Source organism: Gavia stellata, chromosome 13, assembly GCF_030936135.1.
Source record: "Gavia stellata isolate bGavSte3 chromosome 13, bGavSte3.hap2, whole genome shotgun sequence".
NCBI classification, from domain to species: Eukaryota; Metazoa; Chordata; class Aves; order Gaviiformes; family Gaviidae; genus Gavia; species Gavia stellata.
The window spans coordinates 20,712,602-20,739,941 of NC_082606.1; the positions used below are offsets into that span (position 1 = coordinate 20,712,602).

General features: G+C 40.9%; 1 protein-coding gene across 1 annotated transcript in view; it reads right to left on the bottom strand.

Moving 5' to 3' along the window:
- Positions 1-27,340, bottom strand: part of ADAMTS17 (ADAM metallopeptidase with thrombospondin type 1 motif 17) — a 192,554-nt gene that overhangs the window by 111,619 nt on the left and 53,595 nt on the right. Inside the window, exon 8 of the mRNA XM_059824030.1 lies at positions 6,232-6,337. Coding sequence (XP_059680013.1) covers positions 6,232-6,337 — 106 coding nt within the window. The remainder of the gene's footprint in view (positions 1-6,231; positions 6,338-27,340) is intronic.

The following is a 27,340-nucleotide window of genomic DNA, read 5'->3' on the forward strand; positions in this document are numbered from 1 at the left end:
GAGCTTGCTAAAGTAAAGCTTGCATGGAATTGCCTCTGGCTCCAGTCCTCCTTGGGATCCAACTGACCTTTATTTTCAACCCCTACAAATGCAGACATGTGAGTTCCAACACATTGTCTTTTGCAGCATGGTCAAAACAGCCACACAGGGTTTTACAAAGGAACAGAGGGAACCACACCACAGCTTTCCACCACAAGACAGAATCTACATACAAACTGCCAGCAGTGCCACTGGAGAGGTTTATCCAGCCACAAAACAGATACTGTCAGCCACAGGCTACATCCCTGAGCCGTCACATAAATGGATACAACCCTACAGGCCCACAAGATGGGCACCTCTTTGCAAGGTCTCTCTCTGGTAAAACACGCGCTGGAGTGAATAAGATGCCTGTGGGCATGTGTTAAGCTAGAGTCTTTAACTACATTCTGAAATACTACCCTATGCATAGAAGTTTGACCTCATTTGCAGGACAGAGGGACTAGAGTTAAAATTGAAGTTGTCCAGATAATCCTGAAACTGAGACTTTGGTGCTTCTACATGTTTGATTCTGCAACTTTAGTAATGTTAGTTTTAATGCCTTTTGGCAGGTAAGAAGTAATCTGGGGACGCATTGCTTCCTGGCGTTAATTGGTGTACTTTTGCAATAGCAATGAAGAAAAACATTCACAGAAATTCAGGTCAGGCAGAACCTGCCTGATAAATGTGGAACTAACTCATGCCTCTGCTACACTTCAGACAGCAGTTGCAAGGTCTGCCTTCTTTCCTGTGACTGATCTTGCTGTCAGCACCATAACACTCAAGGATCCTACCGCTCGCTTTGCTCATACTTCTGACACCCAGCTCTTTACAAATGCTATGAAGACATCCTTGCATTTGCCATCATGACAATGCAGATGGTCAAAAGAGCAACACAGAGCAGAAAAAGAAGTTCAGACGGGAGCCTTTTTAAAAAAATAGGGTTAATGTTTAAAGCCAGCCAGGATAGAAACTACATCCAGCTGCCTACATCGGTAGAGCCGTGCATTCAAGGCTAGACCATGGTGAGCTGCTCTAAAAAAGACAGAAGGTTGTTGGGTTTTTTTCTTTCAAAACAGCTTGTTGGCTCCCACATCCTGCACCTAAATGTTATAATCCCAGGATAAAATGAGAGAAATTGTAGCAAAGGTCCCTCCACTTTTATCTCGTTTCCAGAACCACTCCCCTTGCACCACCACCATGATTTGGCTGTCTAGCTCCATTGCTGCCAGCACTGTGCTGACTGGAATCACAAAACAGCCTGCATAAGTAAAAAAGAAACAGTTTTATATCAGCACAGTGTGCACCCTGCAGCACTACCTGACTGCTCAGATCTGTGTCCCATTTACTGTGCTGGTCCTCAGCTTCCACATGAAACTTTGCATTTTTAAAATGCGTTATGGCCAAATCTTTATAAATTGCAGGGCAGGGGAGAAAGGGCACTGTTAGTTTCCTGGTTTGTTCTTAGGAATTAAGCTTGTATGCCTGCACCACACTGACCTGGCTTTGCCAGTGTAAGTTGTCACAGGGCGTTACTCTGTACCTTTTGGATCTGCAAAAGACACATTCCCCTTCAGCCTGCAATATTTTCACATCCTGCCTTACAACTATTCGCATGACAGAATCTCTCTGCTGGGTTCTGTACTAGACAGATCAGGGAGGTAAGTTTATTCACAAGTCCATTAGCCTAAATATCAGGCCACAAAGGGAACATCCAGAGAGTGCTTTTCCCGTACCTGCAACACCACTATTGCTTGAGACACACCACAAAGGCCATACTTAATTATGCAGCAAATAATTATGCACTCTAAAGTAATTTTAACCAAGCTACATCTATCAATACTTAACATCTAAAGCAAATAATCATACTGGACAGAAACCTGCCAGTTCTAAACTCTTCTCTCATCTGATTCCAAATTCAGAGCTGTTTGGTTTGTGCACTATAGGCTTTTTACCTTTGGACTTGTTTTTGTCCTCATCTGTTTTTTCAGCTTCAAGTTTGAGGCCATGCAGTTTCAGACTGTTGGCAATGTACTACATCTTGCTTATTGTCAGTTGATTTTGATTCACTTTCTTAAGGGCATCTGACATGGTGTGGCTTCCAGCCATACCACCTCCGGCTATTCTCTCACCATCTAGGCAGTGCCAGGTTCCGCTAGCTCATGAATGGGAATCCTCCCTCCTCACCCAGGCCTGCCCCCATCCCACAACAGGAAAGCCGAGGCTGTTGAAAGAAACAGGAACGGCAACAAAGCTGGCATTGTTGTCCCAAAAAACCACTGGCTACAGCCCACCCGCTTCATTTAGGGGATAACGGATATAAGGATGAATCCCAGCTTTTGTTTAAAAAAAAACTTATTTGCCTTTTTCTTTGGAGAATGGCTTGAAAATGGTAACAATGTCATTGCTGTAGGCAAAAAGAGAAGTGGGAAGGGGGAAGTGGCACTATTTTTCTAGAAGTCACAGTTATTCAGGGTGGTCTTTGGGGTATGAATCTCAGATCAACTTCACAGTGGTGCAGTTCATGGAGGAGGAGGGAAGCAGCATTCAGGATCCCGTTGACAACTGTAGGGCACTTTCAAGCTCTTACTGATGGAGTTGCCCTGCTAGTCTGAGGAAAGATGAGAGTAAGAAAGTGTTCAGCATATTAAGCTGTTTATAATACATAGACCTTGGACTTTTAAGACTTCAGGGTCCACTATGATCTCTGTGTCTTCCCTTTTGCATAGGTCAAACAAAGTACTCCACCCAGCAATGCCTGATAAAAAACAACTAACTGTAGTTATATTAAAAAGTGTTATTTTAAAAGACATCCACTATTGACCATACTGAATGAAGGAACGAGGCTTGCTGAGGGTCCTGTCTTGTATGGTAAGAAGGTTATGATTTGCAGCCTCATCACATATCCAGTGGTCTCTACCCTGCCTGTTACCTTTTTGTAACAGTAAAATTCTTCTCCTGGACACTTTGTAGGAAAAATTGTATCTAAATACACATGGATGCTCTCTTTGAGTCCATGGACCAAAATTATCACTCCAGGTTTGAAGATATAAATACAACAGATGAAAGTTATATCACTCACCCCATCATCAAGCAACAACAACTCTATAGGTTAAACCTGAAGATGAACTTTTATAAGACCTATAAGCATCACCCTAATGGACCTATTTAATGATGTCTCCATGTTTTCACAGTGCAGCTGTCAGCAATAGTGTTTTTTGCAGTGAGTCCAAATGACATTAGTGGCAGATTAGGAATCCGACACATCAATTAGTAATCCATTCACTTTTTCCAAAGTCTACATCAGAAACTATCTGTGAATGCCAAACTGGGCTTGTGATCTCCACAGACATTTGTTAGTCTTAGGGCAAGAAGTAATAAATCTCAGCTTTTCTACACTCATAAGAAAATCAGCCTTCAATTATAGGTCTCTAAAATTTATATTTTTGTGAATATGGATGTAAGTTTTGATTGGAAATTTTTTTTAAATAAGAAACTTGCTCCTGGTTTTCCTTGGTTTTCATTTTTAAACCTGAAGCTCATGTCAGCTTCTTTGTCTTTGTCTCTGCAATGAGTTTCCTTACATTTCACTTAAAAACTATGAGTTTGTAGGTAAAGTCTGCAAACAATCTTCTTTTTGCACAAGACGTGCTGAAACAGGACTGCTCAGAGCATTCTGTTGCAGTTCAAAAACAGAAGATTAAGGAGAGGCCTGACACCTAGTAAGGTCAATGAAAAGACTCTTGTTGACTTCAAGGCCAGAAAGGCACCAGTAAATTGAGCAGACTTTGAAATAAGTAACTAGGTCACTGGTGGATGACAGTATAGAGGGATGATTTTGATGCTCAGGTTGGGTGGTGAGAGAGAAATGGCATTTTTTCCCCTCTGTTTAATTTGGCACGCTGGGGTTTGATTATACGTCCTTATGGCTGGGCTTAAGCAAGGGAAGAGGGGGCAGAAGGGCTGGATGGCTTGCTCCAGTGTGTGACAGAGAATTGCGACTCATTGTGAAACAGGCTAACCTGGAACACGTTCCCAAAACACCTGTGGCAGCAGAATCCTGCCAGCAGCTTCTCTAACCTAACCCAGCTGGCTGCTTCAGTTGGAGACTTCCTGGCTCGTGTGCCTTCCATGAGTTACGTTCCCCAGACACAAACACCTTAGGTCCCTAGACTGGCTCTTACAGACCCTCCAAGCCCCTCCAGTACTCAAAGTACTCTTCCCAGTCTCTCTTGCCTGAGCCTGTTCTAATCTCTTCTCTCTTAGTAAAGGGGCTCATGAGGCAGCTCTGTTAGAAAACGCAGTCTCCTTTGTCATTTGTCCTTCACCCACAATCTTCATTTAAGCTCTCCCTCTCTCCCCACAATGGGATCTGTGACTCTCCTGAAGGAGAAGATTCTCTGCACAATAGCACACTCACTGTCTAAATCATCCAGAGTACTGAACCCAAGCCACACTCTGTCAACCCCTTTAGACATCTCTTACCTACCTCTTGAAACAGTTTTCCAAGATGGAGGCAAGGAAAGAAAACCAGCAGAGAAAGGACATTGTGGTCTTACCACCAAAATTGCACTCAGAAAAGAAAATGGAGTTTGCTATTTTCTGCACAGATGTATCTGAAAGCATTACATCCCCTATTTATGTTATGGATTTTTTATAAGGCATTATTAAAAGGCAGCTTGACAGCTCTGCTGGGAAACTTGGCAAACACCAGGGCAGACCAGTCTCACTCTTTTACACAGCTGGATTTTCTGCAGCTCAAGTATTTTTCCCTCCTGCTCTTGGCCCATCCAAAGATGAGTGCTGAATTTCCCTTAACGTTACCCACAGGTTAATTTGTTATTAAGTTTAGGCTCAGTTTAACATCTTGGCATGAAATTTAAATAAAACCAAAACCAAATGTCCTTCATTTCTGCTGAAACCACCCTTGGTTTGGCTCAGCTGCCTTTGGTGTCACTGGAGGGTGAACAGGAGATTCATTTTCGTCTTGTCATTTTTGGTAGTAACCTAAATATCCTCTATGCAACTCTGAAATACACTGCGATAAAATAATTATTTGTCATGAAATGAGATTAGCCAGAGTCTCAACATGATACATTGGCTCTGACTTAGCTGTCAAATACTTGTTACTGTAGGAAAGGAAGATACAACAGACATAAACAGTAGGAGTCCAGAAGGGTGCAGACAAAACTTACACACTACTCCTTACTAAAAGAACAATGGTGGGCTTTCCCACCTTCCATCCAGAGAGGCTAAAGGAAGGAGTACCTGAAAATCCCATAAGTACAGCCCTTGCTTCTGTATAAATTTGTTCCTAGTCTAATTCTTTACCTTACACAATCTGTGACACAGTGCAACCAGAGTGATGTCAATGGAAAGGGAAAAGAGCTTGTAAGTATTATGAGTAAGTGCATATTACACTTAGCCTGGAAAGCAGTGAATGTGGATGCTGACCTTGGGGTTAACTCATTAACTGCACTAAGATGATGCAGGTGACTCTTCCAGTCAATTTTATTTTCTTCTGTCCATGGGATATTTACAGGCAGTTTAAGTAGTCTTCAAAGTCACCTGCAGAAAGTACCCGCTAATGTCATTCTGCAAATTTCTGTCTGACTAGGAATTACCACGTTCTTTGCTGTTTTTTTCCAGTCAGTGTTCAAAGTGTGTTAGCTGTGATTGAGCTGATAAATCAAGTTATATGATTTCTTTCTGTTGATCAAATAATACTGCTTAAGGGCATTTCCAAAATACTGATGTTTACAATTTCAGCCACAGTAGATTACTTCACATGCAGAGATGAAACCATTACCAAAGTATTTAACTATTAAAATCCTTGACATAGACACCTGAACTTCAGAGAAAATTTAGCAAGTTCAAAGATTTTGAAGTTGATGTTGTTTTTGTGGACCTATGCTACAGTGTAAACAAAAGCAGAATTTGTCTCTAACTACTACCATCAATCATTTAAGAGAATGAGGCCTCTTTGTGCTACTCAAAATCAAAACATAGAGTGGAAAATAGGGGAGGATCAAATAGAAGGATTTATGTGTGCTGAACTGAATATTTACATAAGCCTCCTAAAAATTAGTTATTTATGAATCTGCTAGATTTATGAAATCATAGCAAAAATGCCACACCAGCAATTTCACTTGTATGGCTTTAAATAAAAGTGTGCTATAGTGGCATCAGTAAAGAAACAGAAGCACAAGTTCTTACTTGTGTCCAAGTTCATGTGCAATTGTAAATGCCAGATTGAGACCGTTGTCTTCAGCAAGAACACACTTTCTCTTGGCACTGCAGACACCTCCAAGGTAAGCAATTCCTGCAACAGAAACACAGAAAATATTCCCATCAGAATCAGTGAAACAGCTCATTCATTCAAAATGTACAGCAGTAACTCAACCAAAATGATAAAAAATGTGCCCAGTATGAAAAATATTAGCTCAGTTTGCACACAAAATCATCTGAGTATTTTGTTCATCGTCCTATTGAAAAATCAGTCTAGAATTTTGTCAGACAGGAAACAAGTTAAGCACACTCACCTTCACTGCTTTCATTGGAAAATATATTTCACTGTCTCAAAAATATATTTCACTGACCCAAAAATTCATCTAAGCTTGTCTATTAATGCCCCCTACTACAACGTTAGAAGATGCAGTGAAGTAGCCTTAACAAGCATTTAAATGGAGTTCTCCCCATTTTCAGAATAAAGTTGGGGAGAAGGAATAAAACAATAAAAGCAGAAACCCTCTGAAAAGATCTTACATTTCCCCTTATTTTCATACTTAAAGAAAGCAAGAGTGGCAGAGTCAGAAAAGCTGGCAGACTCCTGATGGTGAGTCACAAAGCCAATGTCGGTAGCAGAAGTCTTCTGTGACTTAGTGGAATTAAGGATTTGATCCCATGGACAATTGCATAGTATTCTCTAGGCCTGTTTGTGTGGGCATCACAAGTGGTTGTAGGCTGAAGTGAAAAAGGAATTCGGAAGTTAGGGCATGAAACTTCTGCTATGGAAAAGCAATAGTCCTCATATGCCCTTCCTGCATCCAGACTTTCCCCTGGAGAAAGTGCCATTATACTTGGAAACATTGTGATGGCATCAGAGGCCACGCACAGGACAATTTGCTGATGAGATTTTGTTTCATCTGCCACCTAGAAACCACAGTTAAGCCATTGGGAGTTATGCACAAAGGTTAAAGACAGAGACAGAGCCTAAGGATGTCTCTATACAGTCCTCCACTGCTAAAGGAGCACCTCTCGAAAGCCACACAAACAGCTCAAGTGTGCATACGAAACAAGATTTCCAGATAGCATGCAGCAACCTAAATGCTGAGTTCATCCTGCCACTTCACACACCCCTCTGCCATGCTGGAAGAAGGGAAAGTGTAAAGATCTTCCACAAATGCCTTTCAATTTTTTCACAGCGGATATATTTGCTTATATTTAACAGAAAACAAGAAATCTATTTCCTTGCTGTAATACTGTTCCCACAGGGGGGTAGCTAGGATCTAGCTGCCTTTAATGAGTAGATCACAACCATACAACGGAGACATGAGATCTTTTTTTTTTTCTCTTCTGTCAGAGTTGACAAAGCTGTGTTTATCAGGGTACAGATGGTGTAAAACTTTAGACCTGGAAGAAGTCCAGTTCTGTTTTTATGAGTTTTGACAATACAGATATGGATATTTGTTGCCAGGGGGATTCTGGATGGAATGAAGGGATGGCCTATAGCCTTTTAATTCAGCACTAGCAGCAGAGAGTGAAGGCAGTGCAGAAATCAGACACTAACATTTGCTTACTTTAAAAGTGCTGACTGTGGAAGGCCAAATTTGTACCACATGCAAAACATGAAATCAAGATTTAATCTTTTTAAATCAATGACCATAGAAGGCTGGATTTCAGCACTCTTCTTAAGCTGAATTGCTTTTTACTCACAGAATAGTCATAAGGATGTCAAGGAATTGCTCAGGAAGTAATATGTTACTTTGAGAAAGGGATTGCAATCTCAGTCCACACACCTGATGGCCTAATGAACAAGTCATAGAACAGAATCTCAGCTGTAGTGTCTCTTGGGCTATGAACATGCTTTCTGTTTCTTTTAAAGATCACAAAACGTTCCTGGTTGATTTCTGAAAGGGAAGTAGATATTTCTCCTGATTCATATCTGCTACCATGCACCCTTACAGTGACTTAGAAATAATAATACCCTCACCAGTAACTTCTGCTGCCAACCCTACTTGGGATCAGCAATTTCTGGGAATACTTTTGGCAGAAGGAAAATACTGTTTGGGAAAATGTTAGCTTATTGTAAAACCAATAGCAGAAGGTATGAGATTAAGAGGAACTGCCAGATTTTCATTAAAGAGAAACAAAAATTGAGTATTTGAGTCAGAGAAGCTAGAGATTAAAAGGAACAATTCGGTGACTTAGCCAATCCTCTGCATCTTTCAGTTTGTGCCTTTATGCATTTTTGAGTTCCTAAATCCTCTCCCAGTGTGCACACAAGAAACAGGGTACTTGGGAAGAAGGATGCTTCATGCCAAATTGCTAATCCACTCCATAGCTGCCTCTCCATCCTGTGTGGCTATTGTATAATATTTGCAATGACCAATTTAAAAATGTAGACATCTAAAATTAGTTTATTATTACAATTGTTAAAATCTTCTGTTGCAGTGGAGCCCAGGGATCAGACAATATGGGAACAGAAGTGGACTGGGCAGGGAAACTCATAATCCTAGAAGAGCAGACAGCAGAAAACATCGGAGTACATGAAATGAACTCAGTAAGAAGTCCACCTTCTGAACTGCTGAGTGCTTATTAATAGGAGTCATTCTGGAACAGCAAGCCTGTTATAACATTTTAAGCCTGAAAAAGCTTGCCTCAAAAATGTTTTTGAAATATACATTTTTAATCAAACTATTTCCTAAGACTATACTTTTCTTTTGGACCAATACATTTTACCATTAAATCTTTCGCTGGAACATAAATAGCAAATAGGCTATTGATCTGCAAACATAATACAGTTCTGTGGTAAATATATCTGAACCATTAAGATAAATGCAACTTTTTTGTAACCCAATACAATGATCCATATAACTGATATCCAGCGAAAAATACACCTTTAACCGACAATGATAGTAGTACAATGCCTTGGTAGCTGCATTAATATGATTTATTTTCTTCATCGGGATGAATGGAAACTGTTGTTTGCCTCTTAAAATTCCAGATTTTTATCTGAGCCTTTCAAGTCTGCAGAACTGGAATAGACACTTCATGAATTCAGATATGTTCATGAAAATCCTGGCATGCTGTGGTTCTACCAGGCTGGGAATAATATAAGAGGAACTTCTCTTACTTGGTAATTTTGCTTCTGGCCCTGTCTGGAAGACAGGTGTATGTGAATGAAAAATGGGGGAGAAGGTTGAACTGGGTTTTTTGTTGGTTTCTTTTTTTTAAACCCCACACTTCTGTGCTCATGCAAATACACAGACAGTGGCTTTCTTTAGGGAAAAAAAGTCCTTATCTTCCCAGATACATTACTAACTGCCAGCAATTATTATTAAAATATTGTTAAAAAATATTAAAAATATCTTTTTAATATCAAAAAGGTCAAGCAGAAGCATCAGTGCTAGAGGGAAAGGAAAGCCAATTACTATTTTTACTATTACCAAGTGTGAGAGTTTTTTCCTTTCTCTCATGAGAAATTGTATAATTACAGTCCATAACTTCTGTGCTTGGGTTTGAACACGCAAAGCTATCTGCACTTCCATAGGAAACCTTAGGACACAGGCAACTGTGTAAACTCAGATTTATCCAGAAAGTTGTCATATATAAACAGTTTGCAGCTGTTGGCCTTTCTGCCAGCTAATGAGCCCTCTGCTAGCAATATCTCTAAGGGGAATGATTACATTTATCCTACCAGCTCAGCTAGGCATTAGGATATTACATAGTTGCCACAGTGATAGCCAAAGCTGGAAGAAGACAAGTTCTGGTGCATGGGTTCACATTTTATCCTATTCGAAACACCCGGGGCTTTCTTCTGATGACTGTGGAATATTCACTCAGCAAGTGGTTTATCCAGGTACTCCAGCTTTCAACTCTCTAATGTCTTGTTTTCATTGCACTCCTAATACTTTAATCTCTTCTTTTGCCAGCCACCTCTGGATACAGAACTTTTACTTGATTAAAACTTGGCTAGCTTTCCTCTTCTCAATGTATTTGCTGTTGGGAAGGGAGCCAAACTCGAAGTCCTGAAGTCTGCTTGGCACAGATGGAGACTCACTGCACATCCACATGCACAGGGCAAACCTCCCATTCCCCACCATTACTAGTTTGGTGTTGAGCTGATGTTTTTCTCATCCTCCCATGATTTTCAATTTATGCAGCTCACACATTGCCATCAATTACACTCCTGTAGCCTCTCTTAACATCCTACATAAGTAAAATCAGGAAACCCTAGAAGTGATTCATGCTCTGCCTTTCCGTTCAATTGCAATGATATGTTTGACAGAGATGCCCTGCCTGTATTTACACATCAAGTCAGTCACCAAGGGAATCTTTCAGTGCTTATGATACTTAAAAATGAAAAATACTTTTCCTTTCTAGAAAGCCTACATATAAAAGATTCCAAAATTTAAAAAACATTAAAGAAGAAGTACCCACTAAACTGCCTCCAAGATAGGTAATAACACAATCCCTGTTCTACAGCTGAATAAACAAAGGTCCCAAGAAGTTAGCGGTATCCAGGTGAAAAAAGCACAGTATCCGTGGAAGGACCCTCTCCAGCATGTACAACATAGAGAGGCTAAGGCTGTTACCATCGCTGTCCTACTGAGCCTCCAGTTCCAAGTTTGGTTTATAGGGATCATCCAGAAGAAGTTAACAGGGTGAACTGTTCCTTCATTTTATGAGAATGTGCTAATTCAAAGCCAGACATGCAATTTTAGTGGCATAGATTAATTTGGCTTAATGCTCGATAGTCATCTAGATGCCAATTTCTGTTAATCCTACAGTAACAACATGGTTTCCATTAGAGTTTAACATTCACGTATGGAAACTGTTTTCCTTAGCAATAATTTTCATTGTTGCTGTATTTAATGAAAACCACACTGGAAACAATACACTCATTATGAATCACAAGTACAGGGATTATAGTACAACCATCCAATGCATGGGAGACAGCTACAGTCAGGTACGAAAACAAGTTAACAATCGTGACAAGTGCCATGCCCAATGCAAGTCACAATATTTTGAATCCAACTGTTTATATAGGAAGAGTTTCTGATGCCATGGACCATCCAATGGAACTGGCTCCCAGACACCACAAGAAGTCAGCCATAGCCTATTTCAAATAGGTATCCCCATAAGTATGCCTTTACTCTTAGAAGGAATGTGAAACATGAAATAAACTCAACCTCTATGTGCCTGAGAAAGAAATCTACGCTGACAATAGGGATGCCGTTTTTCCTCTGTTTGTACTTAATCAAAGGACAGAGAATATGACCCACTGTCTGTCTCATTCTCTTGGTGCCATACAAAAGACAAAAACGAGTCCAGGGAAGAAATTAGTTCAATTCACTTGACCTTGTTGAGTGGCAGAACATCCACTCCCTGTTGAGGGCCTAAATTCCCTCCAAGTTGGGAGGTGGTTGAACCATATCGAGGAAACAAGGCATCATAGGACTGGTCCAAACACAACTCCCTATGCAGAACTGGGTAGGAACTCAGATAACAAGGGAATAGTCAAAGTCCTCAAAAGGATTTTGTAATTCTGCAGAATTTAAGCTAGAATACCATCAAGTAGGTATATTGTGTACACAACTCCCCTGCTTTTAGCTGATGGAGGAAAGTAGTGGAGGAAGTAGTTACCAGCACTCATTTTTTGAGCATAGGTAAGCCCATGCCATTTCTGCAGTCAGAAGATGATCTGGATTCCTGGGAATCCCAAGAAACCTCTAGCTAAGGGCACATGAGGTTCACTCCTCCAACTCTACAGCACACATTTGTTTTCTTATACAGTTTTCAAACTGGCATCCAAGTCCCCGTATTTATTCCTCCCTGCCTCACTGAGAAACTGGCAAGTACTACACCAACTTTACAGAAAAGTGAGCTAAGACACAACATTCAAATAACTGGTAAGATCACACAAGAAGTCACCACTACTTCTGAGAATACACATCAGATTCTGACTTTCTGTACCTAGCCAACTTGTTGCAAATGTGCCCATCATCACAGAATCCTCTTCTTACTTTGGAGAATCTACCTTGTCCCGAGTTTCAACATGACCTCTATAAAACTCTCTTCCTTGCTTCCAAACCAGCATGAACTGCAGAGATGCAGCACGCTTTCCCAGAACTCAGTGTACTCTGGGGCTGGACACCTCCCCTATGGGACTGACTGTTTCCTGCAGTGCCCAATAAAATCTCTTCTTCCTTGTAACTCTGAAAACACTGTCACTTCCAGTATACACAACTGCTGTCAGAATCCCAAAAGCCCAGCAAGAAAAATAAATAGCTGAAACACAAGGCGTAGTTACTTTCTGAATCTCTTGATTTTCATCACACACACCCTGAAAGACTAACAAATAAAATCTCTCCCTGATATTCACAATACTAGCTGTGATGTTTCTAGAGCTGATAATGTAATACTCCTCAGAACACAAGGTCCTAACAGCACAAATGAATGAAATACACAATACTTTTTATAGGGGATACTTTTCTGACCACTGGGAATACTTAAAGATATTTGGTACTGAAATACTGCTACAGTGCCCAAGGGTCTAGTGACTGGCCCTGGATAACATTTCACAAGACCAGGACTCTAATTGTGAGCACCAGATTCAACCACATGCCTTAGTCTTTGTGCAATGACTGCGACTCATGCAGATGATACACCCAAATCTTAGCCATGGCACCACTGAAGCTCAACAGAACTTCTCAGTTGACTCTTTCAGCCCACAGTGAACTCTGTGCAGGAATGTGCTGCCCCAGTTTTCGAACAGATTAGCTGACATCTAACTAGGGTTTGTCTATGCAAGTTGCCCTACTCTATACTTTTCTGATAAAAAGGCCTTTGTGAGGCTAGACCTCTTCATGTCTGTAAACCTGCAAAGAAAGCAAGATTCTGTAAATCATTAGAGCTTAAAGGAGTGCTTTTGCTATCTTCTTTTTCTCTTTGTTTAATTACCCTGCAGGACAGCAATTAATGGAACATGTGGAATCCCTTCCCCAGCATGGCCAACTCTCAGCTTTAGCTTTCAGTCTTTCTGCAGGGCTTTCATGTTTCCTGGGAACCCTCCTGTGGTTTTCTAAGTTTAACGGATGAATCATTTATCTGCTCCTTTGCTAACTTGCCCACACACAGACATTCCCCAAGATGTCAAGAGCCTTATTCTAATGCTACTTGCATTGGATTTACACTGTGCTAAATCACTGATTTAAGCAGAGCCTCTCCCAGTGTACAAGGGGCCGCCCAGGCAGTTGAAAAGCCCCAGAGAATGAGACCTCTCATGACTTTAGGGGTAACTGTCCTCACCCAAGCTAGTAAAAGGTCGCTTCAGATACCAAATGCATTGACATGAAGAACACTGACAGATGTTCTATCACCTTTTTGGCCTAGAAGAGACTATAAACAAGGCCTACAAAAACATGCTGGACCAGCTATTAACACTGCATTATGCCAGCAAAGAGCAGACAACCTTCGGAAACCGCCAGAAGTTTGGCATGGGCATCTTTGAAAACCATATTCCTTTCCAATGCCATTCAACAAGGATTTGTGATCACAAGCATAAATATTCACTACACTGACCATACCTGAGGAGAGGTATGGCATTTACAGTAATTCAAAGAAAGCTGGAAACAAGTATACTGGTTAGCCTCATAGAGCAGATATCCATCAGGAGTGACATGTCACTGATCTTGCCTTGGAGTAAGGGAATGCATTAAAAGACCACCTGAAGTTCTTTCTAGCCCTAATTTTCTAAGCTTTTACGATAAAAGCTCTGGGATCTAAGACCTCAGCAAAGAAGGAGATAAAAAGAAATACCCTGTTTATTTGACATCTGCTCTTTGTTCAGGATGACATCCTCTATGCCATTACCAGGGCTCCTCCCTTTCAGCAAACCATTGCTTCCCTAGATGACAACACATTAATAAATCCTCTCCATCTAACGTGACATGAGGAGTGGTTTAATTAACTGGAGCAGAGGAAGCAGGGTATCATCTACATGTTTACTCTACTTTGATATGCTAACACCCACATTCCAGAGACCTTCTCCTGCACACTCCCCAGTGACAGAGGAGCCTGGGCTGCTGCTGAATGCAGATCTCAAACAGGCAAAAACACAGTTCCTTTCTGCGTTCTGTTTCTCTAGTTAAATATGAAGTTTTGGATATTTAGTCCAAATCAAACCACCATTCCCAAATGTAGATTCCCAAACCCTGGCAGGTAATTCACCATCTGTGTATAGACAACTTTACACAGTGCTGAAAGTCTCCATGCTGATGCACACACATAGAAATACATGGGCTTAATTACCCAGAGTAAGATGTATTACAACAGCTGTACTCCTCTTAAGAGGCAAGGTGAGGGAAGAGCTAGCTAGGTGGATCTGAGAGAAGTACTCCAGTTGGGGAGGGATTGATCAACTGCATGAGTCAACACACAGTGCTGGGAAGTATACAGAAGCCTGGCATAATTCAAATTTAGTGAACAAGGGGGAAAGACAGATGGGAAGAGATTAGGCACTGAGAGGAGACAGGGACAGAAATGTAGCAAATGGAGATAATATGGGTTTTCCAGAAGTCTTCAAGAAACATGGCTTTGATCTCATAAGCAGCAGGGAGTCACTTCTGTGGGAGGCAGGGGTCAAGGAGGGCAGGAGATAAGATCAGAAGGGAAGATGAGCTCTCCAAGAACTTCTGTGTGTACTTACTGCTGGAGAAAAATGGATCTACAGACCTGGGTCATATGTTTCTGGCATCACGGGTTCACTTGAGGAAAGGTAGGAGCTGGACTGCAACAAGGCCTGATAAGGACATTGAAGTATTCAGGCAGGGAGGCCTGTGCATTAGTGTGTGCAAAAAAATGGCATGTAGTATAACGAAAGGACAGCTGTTAGAACTGGTATAGAAACAAGCAATGGAAATCAGTGGGATACAAGCAATTGAAAGAAGAAGAGACAGGCATAGGGGACAAGGTTGTTCAAGTGTATCTTACACCAAAAAGGAATCAGATCCAGCAGAAGTCAGGAGAGATCTGATGCTTTTGAAAGACTGCAGAGACATGTGACTGTGAACTCAAAAAAACCATCACCAACAACTGTGAAACCAAACTGTAAATCAGGATTTGGATTCTGGCCCTTGAAAGTCACCCCTGCCTGGGGCTCAAAGGCATTTGAATTTGAATGTCTTCTGCTGGCCTCATTTTGTTAACTGGATGTAGACTGCACTGCAAAGATGAACCTGCTGGCTCTTTCTACAACTTGTTGTAGAATTAAGCAGGATCTTCCCTTCTCACATACGTGCAAATATTGGCATGATAATATGCAAAAGACAGGCAACCTGCCAAGGCAACAGGAGGATTCAGCACTGGATTCAGCATTTGTGGAGCTATGTGAATAACTGTCACTTCAATGGATGAAGCAGAGAGACACAGATAGAAATAAGTCCATATCTCTCACCTGCTGGATTGCTTGACAAGAGGAGAGAGCTCTACCTGTTCCTTCTCTAAACAGCCTTCATGAATCTCATCCTTCACTTTCTCAGATGTTATTAAAAATCAAAATTATTTCAACATTTCAGCAATTTCTTTTTGACCTGTCCTATTTGGTGGAATAGTCCTGAACTCAAGAATTGCTTCAGTGTACCCTAAGCTGCATCTTTCAGGAAATAAATAACTCACCAAAAGAAAAAAAAAAAAGTCTGCCATCAGAAAGAAAAGTGCTCAAGGGCTACCATGTCCTATGCTCGTCACTCTGCCAAATGCCTATGTTAGTCCGCTAACACCCATCCTGTTCTCAGGATGGGTTCCCATCTGAAGGTGATAATCTTCCAAGAAATGGAAAAAGAACCCTGGCATTGCCTGCAATAGATGCAGCTTGGCAAACTGTGTAGAGTTCCAAAACCAGCTTTGAGGCTATTTTCACCTTGCTTTTTCAGATGAGTTCTGTGACTTCCAGTTTTGAATTTGTCAGTTTGTTCCTGCAACTCATCTGAGCCATCTGCTTCAACAGAGGGCCTGAGTTCAGAGAGAATGAAGGGAAATGAAGAAAAAGGTCAAATTAGAGTTTTTAATGAGACTGCTAAACAAAGAGGAACATGAAATTCAGCAGCAGGGATCCTGGAGCCTTCAAATTCCTCAGTATCTCCCTTCCAGAATGAAGAGACAAGGTCAGACTTGGCAATAAATCAGAAAAAATATTTGGAGTCTCTGTACCAAACAGCATCTGCTTTAAGAGCTAACAGTCAGGGTCCAGCATTCAGTTCCAGTTTTTCTTTCTCGTAATTGCAAACACCAAGAAACTCATGAAGCTATGCAAATAAATTAAAAGATTCTTTTAACAGTTTCAAGAGCTTTACTGAGCCATGCCTATCTCAGCCTGCCATGGTGTTGGTTGGGGGTGGGTTCACGAGCAAGGATCAGTCCTGCAATTATTAAACAACCTTCAGCAATGTATCATGAACAATGTTTCAGTGTCTGGAGAGTTTCAGCGCAGTCTGTGGAACAGGGCAGTTTTGGAGATGGCTGAACACCTGTGCTGCTGATGAATGGCATTCTTCCACGGCTCTCAATTAAATTCTTTCCATGTTCTTAAAGAATGACTAAGCAATTGTTACTCTCAAAAAGTGGATGAATCTATACTTTTGAAATATGTTAATATTTAAAGTGTATTTTATTTTTAGGCGCTGTATGCGTGTCAAGCTGTTCTCTTGGCAAAATAAGAGCAGCTCAGGCGACTAGCAGAGCAGGCCAGCAGAATGGGATGATTCACAGTAATCAAACTTTGAACAGATGCTTTTCCAAATTGCTTCTGTGATACTTCTCAATTACAGCTCCTACATCCTGACTTTCAGGGCTGTCTAAGCTCCTTGCTTCACTTTGTCAAGCTGCCAGCCAACACACGCACTGATAAACGTATTTAGCAATTCCTGGTTCAGCCCTTCTGTTTTAATTCTTTGCTGAGTGCTGATTTAACCTCACAGCCTGCCTGACTTGAGAAAACTGACAAACCTGGGGACTGTGCCCGCTAATGTTAATAGGGTTGAGCTACTCTGTTGAAGTCAGAACTTTGGTTGAAAAGCTTGTATCATGCAAGAGAATGAAGCCGGTCCCTAACACCTCAGCACTGGCTACTGTCTCTGCTGCCATAAGTAGGGAGTGAAAATGATCCTTCCACGTCGGCAGGCAGGAAGAGGAGACTAAGGCAGTGCCATGGCTCTGCTTCTCTCCTCACACAGTACCACAGTCAGCACATTTGTTCTGGCAGAGCATGATAGTATGGTGGAAGGGGAGGTGGCAACAAAAAAAACAACCTCTAAACTTGCTACAAAATTAATGGCTTGATGTCCTACACATTTGCATTTCCACTAGGGGTTTCTGATGTAAATGTGGGTGATGCAATCTTTCCCTCAGTGGCAGCATCAAAGGGAGAGGACTTTCTCCTCTACTCAGTTTCCTAGTTTTCAGAAAACTTCCAAAAGCCTAATATTTCTGAGATCCATATCCTCAAATTTGACTCAAATTGGCCAATGGGTTAAAAAGCTGTTAGGGAAAGACTGTCACTGGGATAGACACACATAAGCACAAAGCACACGTATTGCCTACACACACTCACCAAATCAGGTTAAAATTACTATTAACTCCTCTGCATCCCAAACAGAGCTGTCCGGTCCAACTTCCACCCCACAGGAAGGGAAGGACCTGCATGGTACTTTACACAGACATAAACACATCACAGTGCCAGCCTGACAGAAGAAAAGTAATGGCTAATTTCAGAGGTAATGTAGCTGGAGATACTTTTTATATGTCCTGAATCTACTTTCTTTAGTACCTCTTTGTCTGAATTACTCAAAAATAAAATGTCACCTTTAAAGTAACACAAGCAAGAGAGAAATTTTCACTAAGAAAAAGACCAGCATGAGCTTTTCTCACACTTAATAAAAAGAAATCTCTCATGTTCAAACTCGAGCTCCTGTGAAAGAAAACACAAATTTGGATGAATACCGCTGAACTCCTTGCGATGACTGACAGCAGCCAGAAGAGTCCCTGGTGCCTCACAGACACAAGTCAAGGCACAGTCCCAGTCCTGAGGCCTTTATAGTCTGAATTCAGAAATGACAGCATGTGAGGCTCACAGGCAGACTGCACCTGCAGGCAGCACTAAAGAAACTTAATGTCACAGTATCCTGCAGAAGCCAGCGGGACACTTTCATGCACGTGTGTTCATGTTATTGCTCTAGGTCTTTGTGCTAAAGCATCAGGACCTACAAGGGGAGAACTGCCTCTTCTAGTCTCACGTGCTTCTAAATAAAACACCCCTGGTAAGTGCAGAAGCTCCTATATACTTGTACGCTGTCTGGGTGACATTTCCAGTTATGAATCAAATCTGTGTGTCCCTGATTGAAAACTATGTGCTGAGTCTGCACCCTGTTTTGTGGGGGTTTTCTCAGCTGTCAAGCCCCACTCAGTAAGTGGCTCGGGGAGAGAATTTGCAACGGTAACAGCTGTACTTTCCAGCTACTAAGATAGGATATTTTTGTACAAGTCTGCTTTGGTGCTCAGTGGCAGTGGCCTCCTGTCAGCTGCCATGTAATGAGATGATGCATTTTCCAACAAAGCCACCTGATTAATGATATCATAAACAATTTCATGGCGTTCACAGAAAACAAGTTGAACATGTAATACATCTGGTCTAATTGTACCAGCTATCATAATCACCATGGGTTTGATCAAAATCTTACTGAAATCAATAGGAGTATTACCGCTGGCTTTGGAGAAGGTGCATTAAGCTATTTCCTGGCTTCTTTTGCTTAGTTCCCACCCCCAGAAGGCTGGTCTTTGTCTTTTTTACTTCAGTGTAAAGCCAAAAAGCTTTATTTAATTCAGTGTTTAGATCATGTCATGGCACACAGACAATGGTGCATGAGCGGGTGTTCTGCATCTCTGTAAACACACTAGTTCATTGAACAAATATAGACTACAGTTTTCCCATATTTAACAATGCAACAAGTGACACTGATAATGATAAAAAAAGAAAAGAGAGGAATTGTTCTGAGATATTCAGTCAAAAGTTATCACTTTTAAATCTGTCATTCAGACAAGAAAGTCCCAAGGATCTAACCATCACAGCAAACACAGCTCTGCCCTGCAACACAAACCACAGCAGTCAAGAGTTGAGGCCCATCATGATGCCTCATGAGGCAACTGACATCTCTGAAAGAAAACTACAAAGCTTAGGGCTTCAGTAGTCCTAAGCAATATTTTTGTTTTGCAGGATCTGAGGCCCAGGTTCACAAAGCATGTCTACTTCAGATGCTGCTTAAGTATGTGTCCAGGTACAGAAGGTCAGGCAAGAATCACAGGGAAAACCATCTGGAAGGACAGAGCAACTCCAGTGAACAATGCTGCTTTTCTGAAGTCCAGGCCAACACACGCTTGTAAGAGGTCATCAAAGGGATTAGAAAGAGCACCAGCACTTCCCCAGAACTGACCAGAACTGATCAGGAATCAAGACATAGGGTTAGAGAGGTGTAGTCAGTCCATACTTGGACCCAGACAACCCCAAGGTGGAGATAGCACTTTCTCTCTGACCAACAGACATAGCTAGTAAAGCAGACAAACTAGGGCATAGAAGATAGGAAACATGAGTCTACAGGTTTCTTAAACAGAGATATAAAATATAAATTCTAAATAGAAATCTAACTTCAGTCTTTTACTTTTCTCTCTTTTCAACAACAATAAAGTCTGATTAGACTCATTTTAGAGCATCAGTTTAACTTTCCTATAAATAAAAACATCCACACAGAGTTTCCTAACTTACTGGCCAGTTTTCTTATAACTAACTGCAGTGTTTACTCTGTTTGTCTACTACAGTGCAAATATTGCTGTACATGCTAGAGCTTGATGGATGACATTATTAAAACCAACAAGTAGATCCTCAGCAGAACATTAATGTGTACCCAGCAGTCTAATTATGGTCAGGCAGAGCCTTAATGTAAACAGATCAGGCAAAATGGCTACACAAAAATGTATGACACAACTACACAAAACCAACAAATACCTTCAACCTGCTGACTGCTTATGACCACTAACTAAAGTAGAAATACAAGGCTAATTCCAAGCTAAGCAAACACAGAAATCCTTAGCATTCTACAAATCGTACTGAAAGAGTGCAGAAGGAGAAAGATATCTGATGGGTTGGGTCTAGGATTTTCTTTTTGTTTTTTATTTTAATAAGTTCAACATATTTCTACCAGCTGTTCAAAAAGGCAAAAAGACTTGTCAAACTAATTCAGACAAACACCATGCAGATTACAGGACTCTGAAGCTGAAATCTAAAAGTGCATATAGCAGAACCCCTGTGTCCAAATAAAATTCCAGGGGTTCAAAAGACAGTTTATATATACACATAGATATATATACACACACCTCAGTGAGAATTAGGCTAAAATGTCACCATCTCCTACAGTCATCTTCTTATCTAAATTGGCAAAAACTTGATAAGGAAACCCCAGTATTTTCTACAAGGAAGATCTGGTCAAAATTCAGGTATGTAAAATTCAAGGTGTTCTGCCATGCATAATTTTTTTCCAGAATGGGCATTATCAAAAGATGTATACTTTCACATAAATAGATATAGAAATGCAAACACATGCATATGCACAGATATATTCACATATTTTTGCATTGATCTAACCAGGAAGCAAAAATAAACAAAGAGGACCAATTTCTCTCTAGTCTGTATCCCAACCCAGAGAATCATTATACCTCTTCAAAACAAATAATTGCTCAGAAAAAACAGAAAACTAAAAGCCACTGATCACAAGTGCCACATTGTATTCACTGAGGGTTAATGAAGATTGGTGTAATTTCCCAGCTAGAAACCCATGCATTCTGCAAGACAGCTCAAAAGCCAAAAGATCCTACAAAATTTAAATCTTTCACTGTATACCAGCACTGTTGATTATTAATGCCTCCTCCCTCCCTAGGATGTGCAAAAATGCAAATCTTGGTTTTGACTTCATCAGCCTATTCCTTTCTCAAAAGACACAAGCCCAGAGGCAACAGTTGTTCCCTGCAGTATCTGACTAAAAATTTTGCATTGGCACAAACATAATGGACTTTTTATTCGTACTTTTTCCTACTTACTCTTCAGGCCACTGAAATCATTTATTTCTCATGTTCCGTGACCACAAACGTCAGACACTTAATACTGCAATGAAAATCCATCATAAGCTTTTAGAAAAAGCTAGGAATGTGAAGCCCACTGCATCTCCCCCTTCTCCTTCTCTGTTCTGGCAGAAAGAGTCTTCAAGAATTCCAACAAGTCACTGAGCCATGATCTTGCTTCCTTTCCTAGAAACCATGTTGGCTTTCATTTATCTCTTTTAATCTGCTTGGTCTGTTTGCTCACCTCTACCTGTTTAAACTTTCCCAAGAAATGAGGTTAAAAGAGTTGTTCTGGATTTTCTGGACATTAAACAGAGAAATGTGAATTTGCTGATTCAGTAGGCCAATCCTTAGCTGAGCATTATCTCCATGCCAGATGTTCTAAGGTGAGGCCAAAAGATTACCAAAATTATCCCAGAGACATCAATTCTGAGCAAATTATGAAGCTACCATCTTATCTTCAGATATAGTCTCCTGTGGAGTAAAAGAATCGGCTGAAATGGCCGACATGCCTACTGCGTGTTTTCTGCATTGTCCCTCTCTAGAGTTTGCTGTCAGGGAGCATCTAAGACAGGCGCTGCTCCAAAAGGGAAGGGGAGCTGAAGTCGAGCATGATAAGGCAGGTAGAGGCAGTGGCGTCACTGACAAAGGGGCAGTCCCACTGCACCCAAGCAAGGTGAGCAGAGAGGTTCTTAGCAGAGCTTTCTTGAAGTGTTTTCCTCAAAGCTAGACACCTGAACTACTACATAAGTTGGCCCAGGCAGTCAAACCCCCAGAAGGGCTGACGATGCGCTTAGGCCCCTGACATTTGCCATCCTTGTAATGCAAAAGCATCCAGTATCCCCCTGAACTGCCACGGATCACAACCCTACATGTTAATGAAAAATTGTGTGGCAAATCACCTTAAGCCTTTTGTAACTGCTTCATCTGATTTCTCAACTTCCTAGGTGCTTCTCTAAATGTCTTTTCCACTCCTACAAGCAACAAGTACTGAAGGAAGTTTAGCTCCTTGTTCACTCATTTTTCATGATCTACCATTTAATAAATGGCAGGATTCACAGTGTTGATGTATAGAATCCTTGTCCAATATAAAGGGTTAAAAAGAGGGCGTGCTGAAATATGATGGATTTTTATTTACATGGCAAGATTTTTCAGGTGTAGGGTATTCAGATAAATTTGCATTTAAAGTGTAAATTCACTTCCACTGTGGGCAACAGAGTATTTATACCACTTTTAATGGCCTAGTTGAGACCAAGTAGGTGAAATTTACCCACTTTATCATTTACAACTATAGCACAAAACAGTCACAGCTGATCAGCTTGGAGTCACAAAACTATTAAATATAATTATATCAGTTATACTTTGCTGCATTGCAACCATTACTCAAGTGTGGGACAGAACCTCTAAAAATAAGACTGTATTTTTAGATGCTTAAATACAGCTGTTACCACAGATCACGAAGCAGTCGTCTTTAGCCCCTCGATTTTGTTGAACTGTGAATACGGCGCAAATCTAACTATGAAGTGGGATGTCCCTGTAAAATACCGATTTCGTCAACAAAGTGGAGGTGCTTCTTTCTAACACAAGATGGCAAACCATGGTCTGTGCATTCTTGGGTCAGCTCAAAATTTCACCACCTCTCCCACAGCACCTGCCATTGACATTTACAGCCATGAAGTGAGCTTGTACTGGATCATAGCTGGAGCACACTTCCTACTGCGTTTTCAGCATGCTGGTAAACACAGGGAAGATTTTCAGTGGTGCAAAGTCCTCTTACATGCCCAATTCCTAATTGCGTTATGTGTAGCACAATCACAACTGACAGGCCTGGATCTTGTGCTGATGCAGTGGAAGTGGGAGAATTGTTAAATAAAAACCAACAGCATTCCAAGGACTTAAACTGATTTTCAATCTATTGAGTGCACTTGGTTTAGCAAAATCCTTCCAGGACCAGACACCCTGCAAAACAGGCTAGGTTGATACCAGGTCATGTTACCAGACGGTTAACCAAAGTTGAAAAAACCAACAAATGAAAATCAGTGCAGGTCAAGCTTCCTTCTTGAGGATGGGGGGGAGGTTTTATGCACACTTCCCAGTGCTGTTTTCTTGGTTATCACTAGTGAAATCTCATCTCTACGTTATTTAAAACTTGCTCTCAAAATTGCATTTAGTCTTGACAGCTGCAAGACAAAAGAAATGTAAAAGTACAGTAGGCAACTGTCCTTCATTTCCTTCCTTTACTCTTACATATCCTGTGTGCAACTGGAATGCTTCTATTTGATTATCCAGTGGAGCAAATGCTACAATGAATGCAATCATGCCTTATTACCCTACGTGTCTGTAGCCTATTGCACAGCTATGTACAGATGTTTTTACACAGCTTGGTTTTTTAGCTACAGGGTCTATAAAACAATAGAAACTATCTGAAAAGTTTTCAAGCCAGCAAAGGATAAAGGCACTGTAAAGCAGTCAACTGGATAAAAGCCATCTATGTCTGACAGGAGAAGAAGAAAAACCTCAGAGGTTTCTCAGTTATAAATGCGTCAGCTTTCTTAAACAATATGTGGCTACAGTCTGCAGCGAACTGACCAGGCTGGAACATGTAAACTGAGGTAAAAATAAAGACCCAGGCAGTGGAAAGAAGAAACACAAACCTCCAGCCTGTCGAAGGGTTGAATCATTATTTTACTGACCTGAAGAACTGGCTGCTGCCCAAAGAAGCCGAGCTTCCACTGGGAAGGCCTGAGAAGAGGTAGCATTGCCTCCAGCTGAGGAGCCTGGACTGAGATTCAAGAGCTGTGGCTTAGCCCCCAGCCAACTCTGTCCTTTGGCATGTCCCTTCACATCTCTAGGCTTCATTTCCTCACTCAGCACAATGGGGATAACAGTTCTGATCTCTTTGGTAAAGAGCTTTGAATTTTACTGAGGAAAAGCCCTATTTACAAATTCATTTCCTTCTCCTCTCAAGAAATTCTTTTTTACAAAAAAAATAGAATGCAAAAAAACCTCGATGTATTGTTTAATGGGACAGGTCTATCAGGGAGGCACCATCAATTAACTGGTAAGGCACTGGATTGGAAGTTAGGATGTGCAAAATCTGTTCCCTGCTCTTGGTTAAGAAACAATAAGCAACGGCATTTATGACTCCCATGTTTTCCCTGTCTACCTGGTCTGAAAGCATGTCATAGCAGAAAATCCTGCTTTCTGCGGCAGAGAAACTTGGGTTGGCATTTCTAGCACAGACAACAATAGCAAGCAATGGGTTTTTTACAGTGTACTAACAGCAGGTTTGACACTGTAGAAAACAAACATTATTTCTCTTTCCACAGCCTTATATTATGAAAAAGAAAGGAGGAAGCAGGGTGAGCTATGAAAGCAGAAGAGATTATTTTATTTGTTTTATGTTCATTCTTGCAAGAATCCCCTAGAGAAACAAATCCTCAGCAAGGGGAAGTGATGGAGCTGGGGTGTGAAGCTGGTGAAGCAGTGGAGAAAGCATGTAAAATCTGCAAGTCTCTGTTTACATGGATGAGGCGAGAGACAACAGCAGAAATACTATAAACCCCAAAAGACAGAAATGGTCTGTCCACAGACCTAATATAATGAGATTGCTCTGCTCCTGTCTGCCTCAAAGGCTTCTCAGCTTCATACACACAGTAGCAAGGAGCAGTTCCAGAGCTTTTCTTGACAGTTGTTTGGCAGTGTGTGCTTAGCTGGACATCAATTAGGCTTCTGCCTTCAGCTCGTCTGTTTGCAAACACAATGACCACTTTCAGAGATAAACAGCAGAGATTTCTTCAAATTGTGATTAAATGGTATTTAGCCATAAGCAAAGCCTTGGTTCTTAGGCAGTGTCCCACACATCATCTCTAATTTAGAAAATAATCAAGGCAGAAAACTGTCTAGGAGATAAAACTATAATTCAGAAGTTCTAGCATAGTATATTCAGGTGAACCAAAAACATAGGAACTGCCTGTCGCACAAAAGAAAAAGAAACATTAAAAAATTGTGTTTCTGATTGTTTTTTACTCCACGCACGAAAATTTACTGAGGGACACTATCACATAAATTCATTGGGAACTGTTAGTTGAAACAGTAATAATGAGTCCTTTTCCCCACAATGATTGCATGTCAAAGCCCCAGACGTAGGAAGGGGGTGAAAGGTAAAAAGATGGGGAAGGGAACATCTTATGCAGGTATCTGCCCTTTAAGCTAGGAGACCGAAATTCCCAGGTGCTTTGTGTACATGTCTATATAATTTCACACAGACATAAATGGCCCTGGAGTGGAATGCAGTACATGTTTGCACCCGTACCAGTCAAACTGCACACTCATTTAGTGCATAAAGTGAGTTATGGCATGGAGCTGAAATGAAAGAATAAAGTCAGAGTATCAGAATAAATATCAATAAAGTCATGGCAAATATTTTCCCTCATGACATACTCCTTTTGATAAAGGGAACATAAAGGAGCTTAGTTATGCACCAATTTGACATTAGGCTAGGATTTGGTTTGGAGTCCTAGATGCCTGATGGGAAAGTACCGTAACACAATTCTTGTAGCCAGTGAGTTTTCTGAAGATATCTTCAATTCAAATAGTAATCAGCACCCACCTTGTACAACGACGAGATGTGATGACCTAAAGGATATTTACTTAGAAATATGTTGCCTGGTAAAGGAATACTATGGTTCCTTTTCACAGCATTTTAGACAGTTGTTCTCTTGTATTTATCAAAACTCATTACCATGAACCATTAATAAAACCATGGGAGAAGGTAAAGTTTTCAAGCTAAGATAAAATTAAATGTCCTGCACCAACTTACTTTGGGGGCGAGCCACAATAAGGAAGACAAAAGCTCTGGCATAAAGCCTGACTTGAGGGTTTGAGTGAGCAACAAGAAAAGCAAGATTTAAGATCAGTGAAGATATGCTAACAAACCAAAGCAGGGTGGTAAGCTGATGAGAAGATTTTGGACCTACTGCCTTACAGTTGACAAAGACTATGTATGTATTTCAGCAAGCCAGCTCAAATATCTATGAGCATTAACTACCAATAGCAGTTTGATGGTGGAGGAAATGAAAGGCCAGGTAACAGAGCAGGAAGTATGTTATTCCTCCCCACTGACAGTGTTTAGTTCCAAATTACTGAGAACAAGCTAGCTTCACACATATACCACCACTGTGAGGCCTATTGTTTTATCTTGTGGGATGGGTCCTTACTAAGAAGACAGACAGACAGATAAATAATCGGAAAATAAAAGTGCTTGAAACACATTTTGGGGCTACAAAATGAGAATGATGTATGGAGGAGAACTAATAAGGAACTGCTGGAGGTTTACGAAGAACAAAGTGTAGTAAACGTAGGGAAATTCCATGACCTCAGTGGGCAAGCCATGCGGTTAGCGTGATGGAAGACAGACCATCCAGGCCTCTCCAGGGAGAGCAGCCTCTTGGTGTCCAGGCCCAGCTGAACAAAGAGAAGATGAAGGAACAAAATTGAGCAAGAGCTTCTAAGAGCTCTGAACTACCACCAAAGAGAAATAGACCCTTGGCAAAAAGGCAAGGGAAGGGGGTTAATCATGAGAGCAGCTGAGGGTCTGTGATACTTCAGAGCTAGCGACTGAAAACACATGGAAGAGGGAACAGTGACAAACATACAGAAAATCTGTCACTAACCCTCCCTCCACTAAATGCTTTCATTTATTTTAATTATGCAAGTTAATTCTTGCCCCCAAGACATGAAACAACACAGAGAAGATTAAGAAAAAAGTTGAGATAACTAGAAATTCAGTTGATAGCACTCACAGATTAATAAATTTTAAGAACAGACCAGACTGATCAATCACCTCTTTTCTACAAAAAGACCTTGCAACGGGACCATATAAGCTCTGAACTAAGGACAGTATCTTGTGTTTGGCTACTCTGTCTCTTCCAGAAAA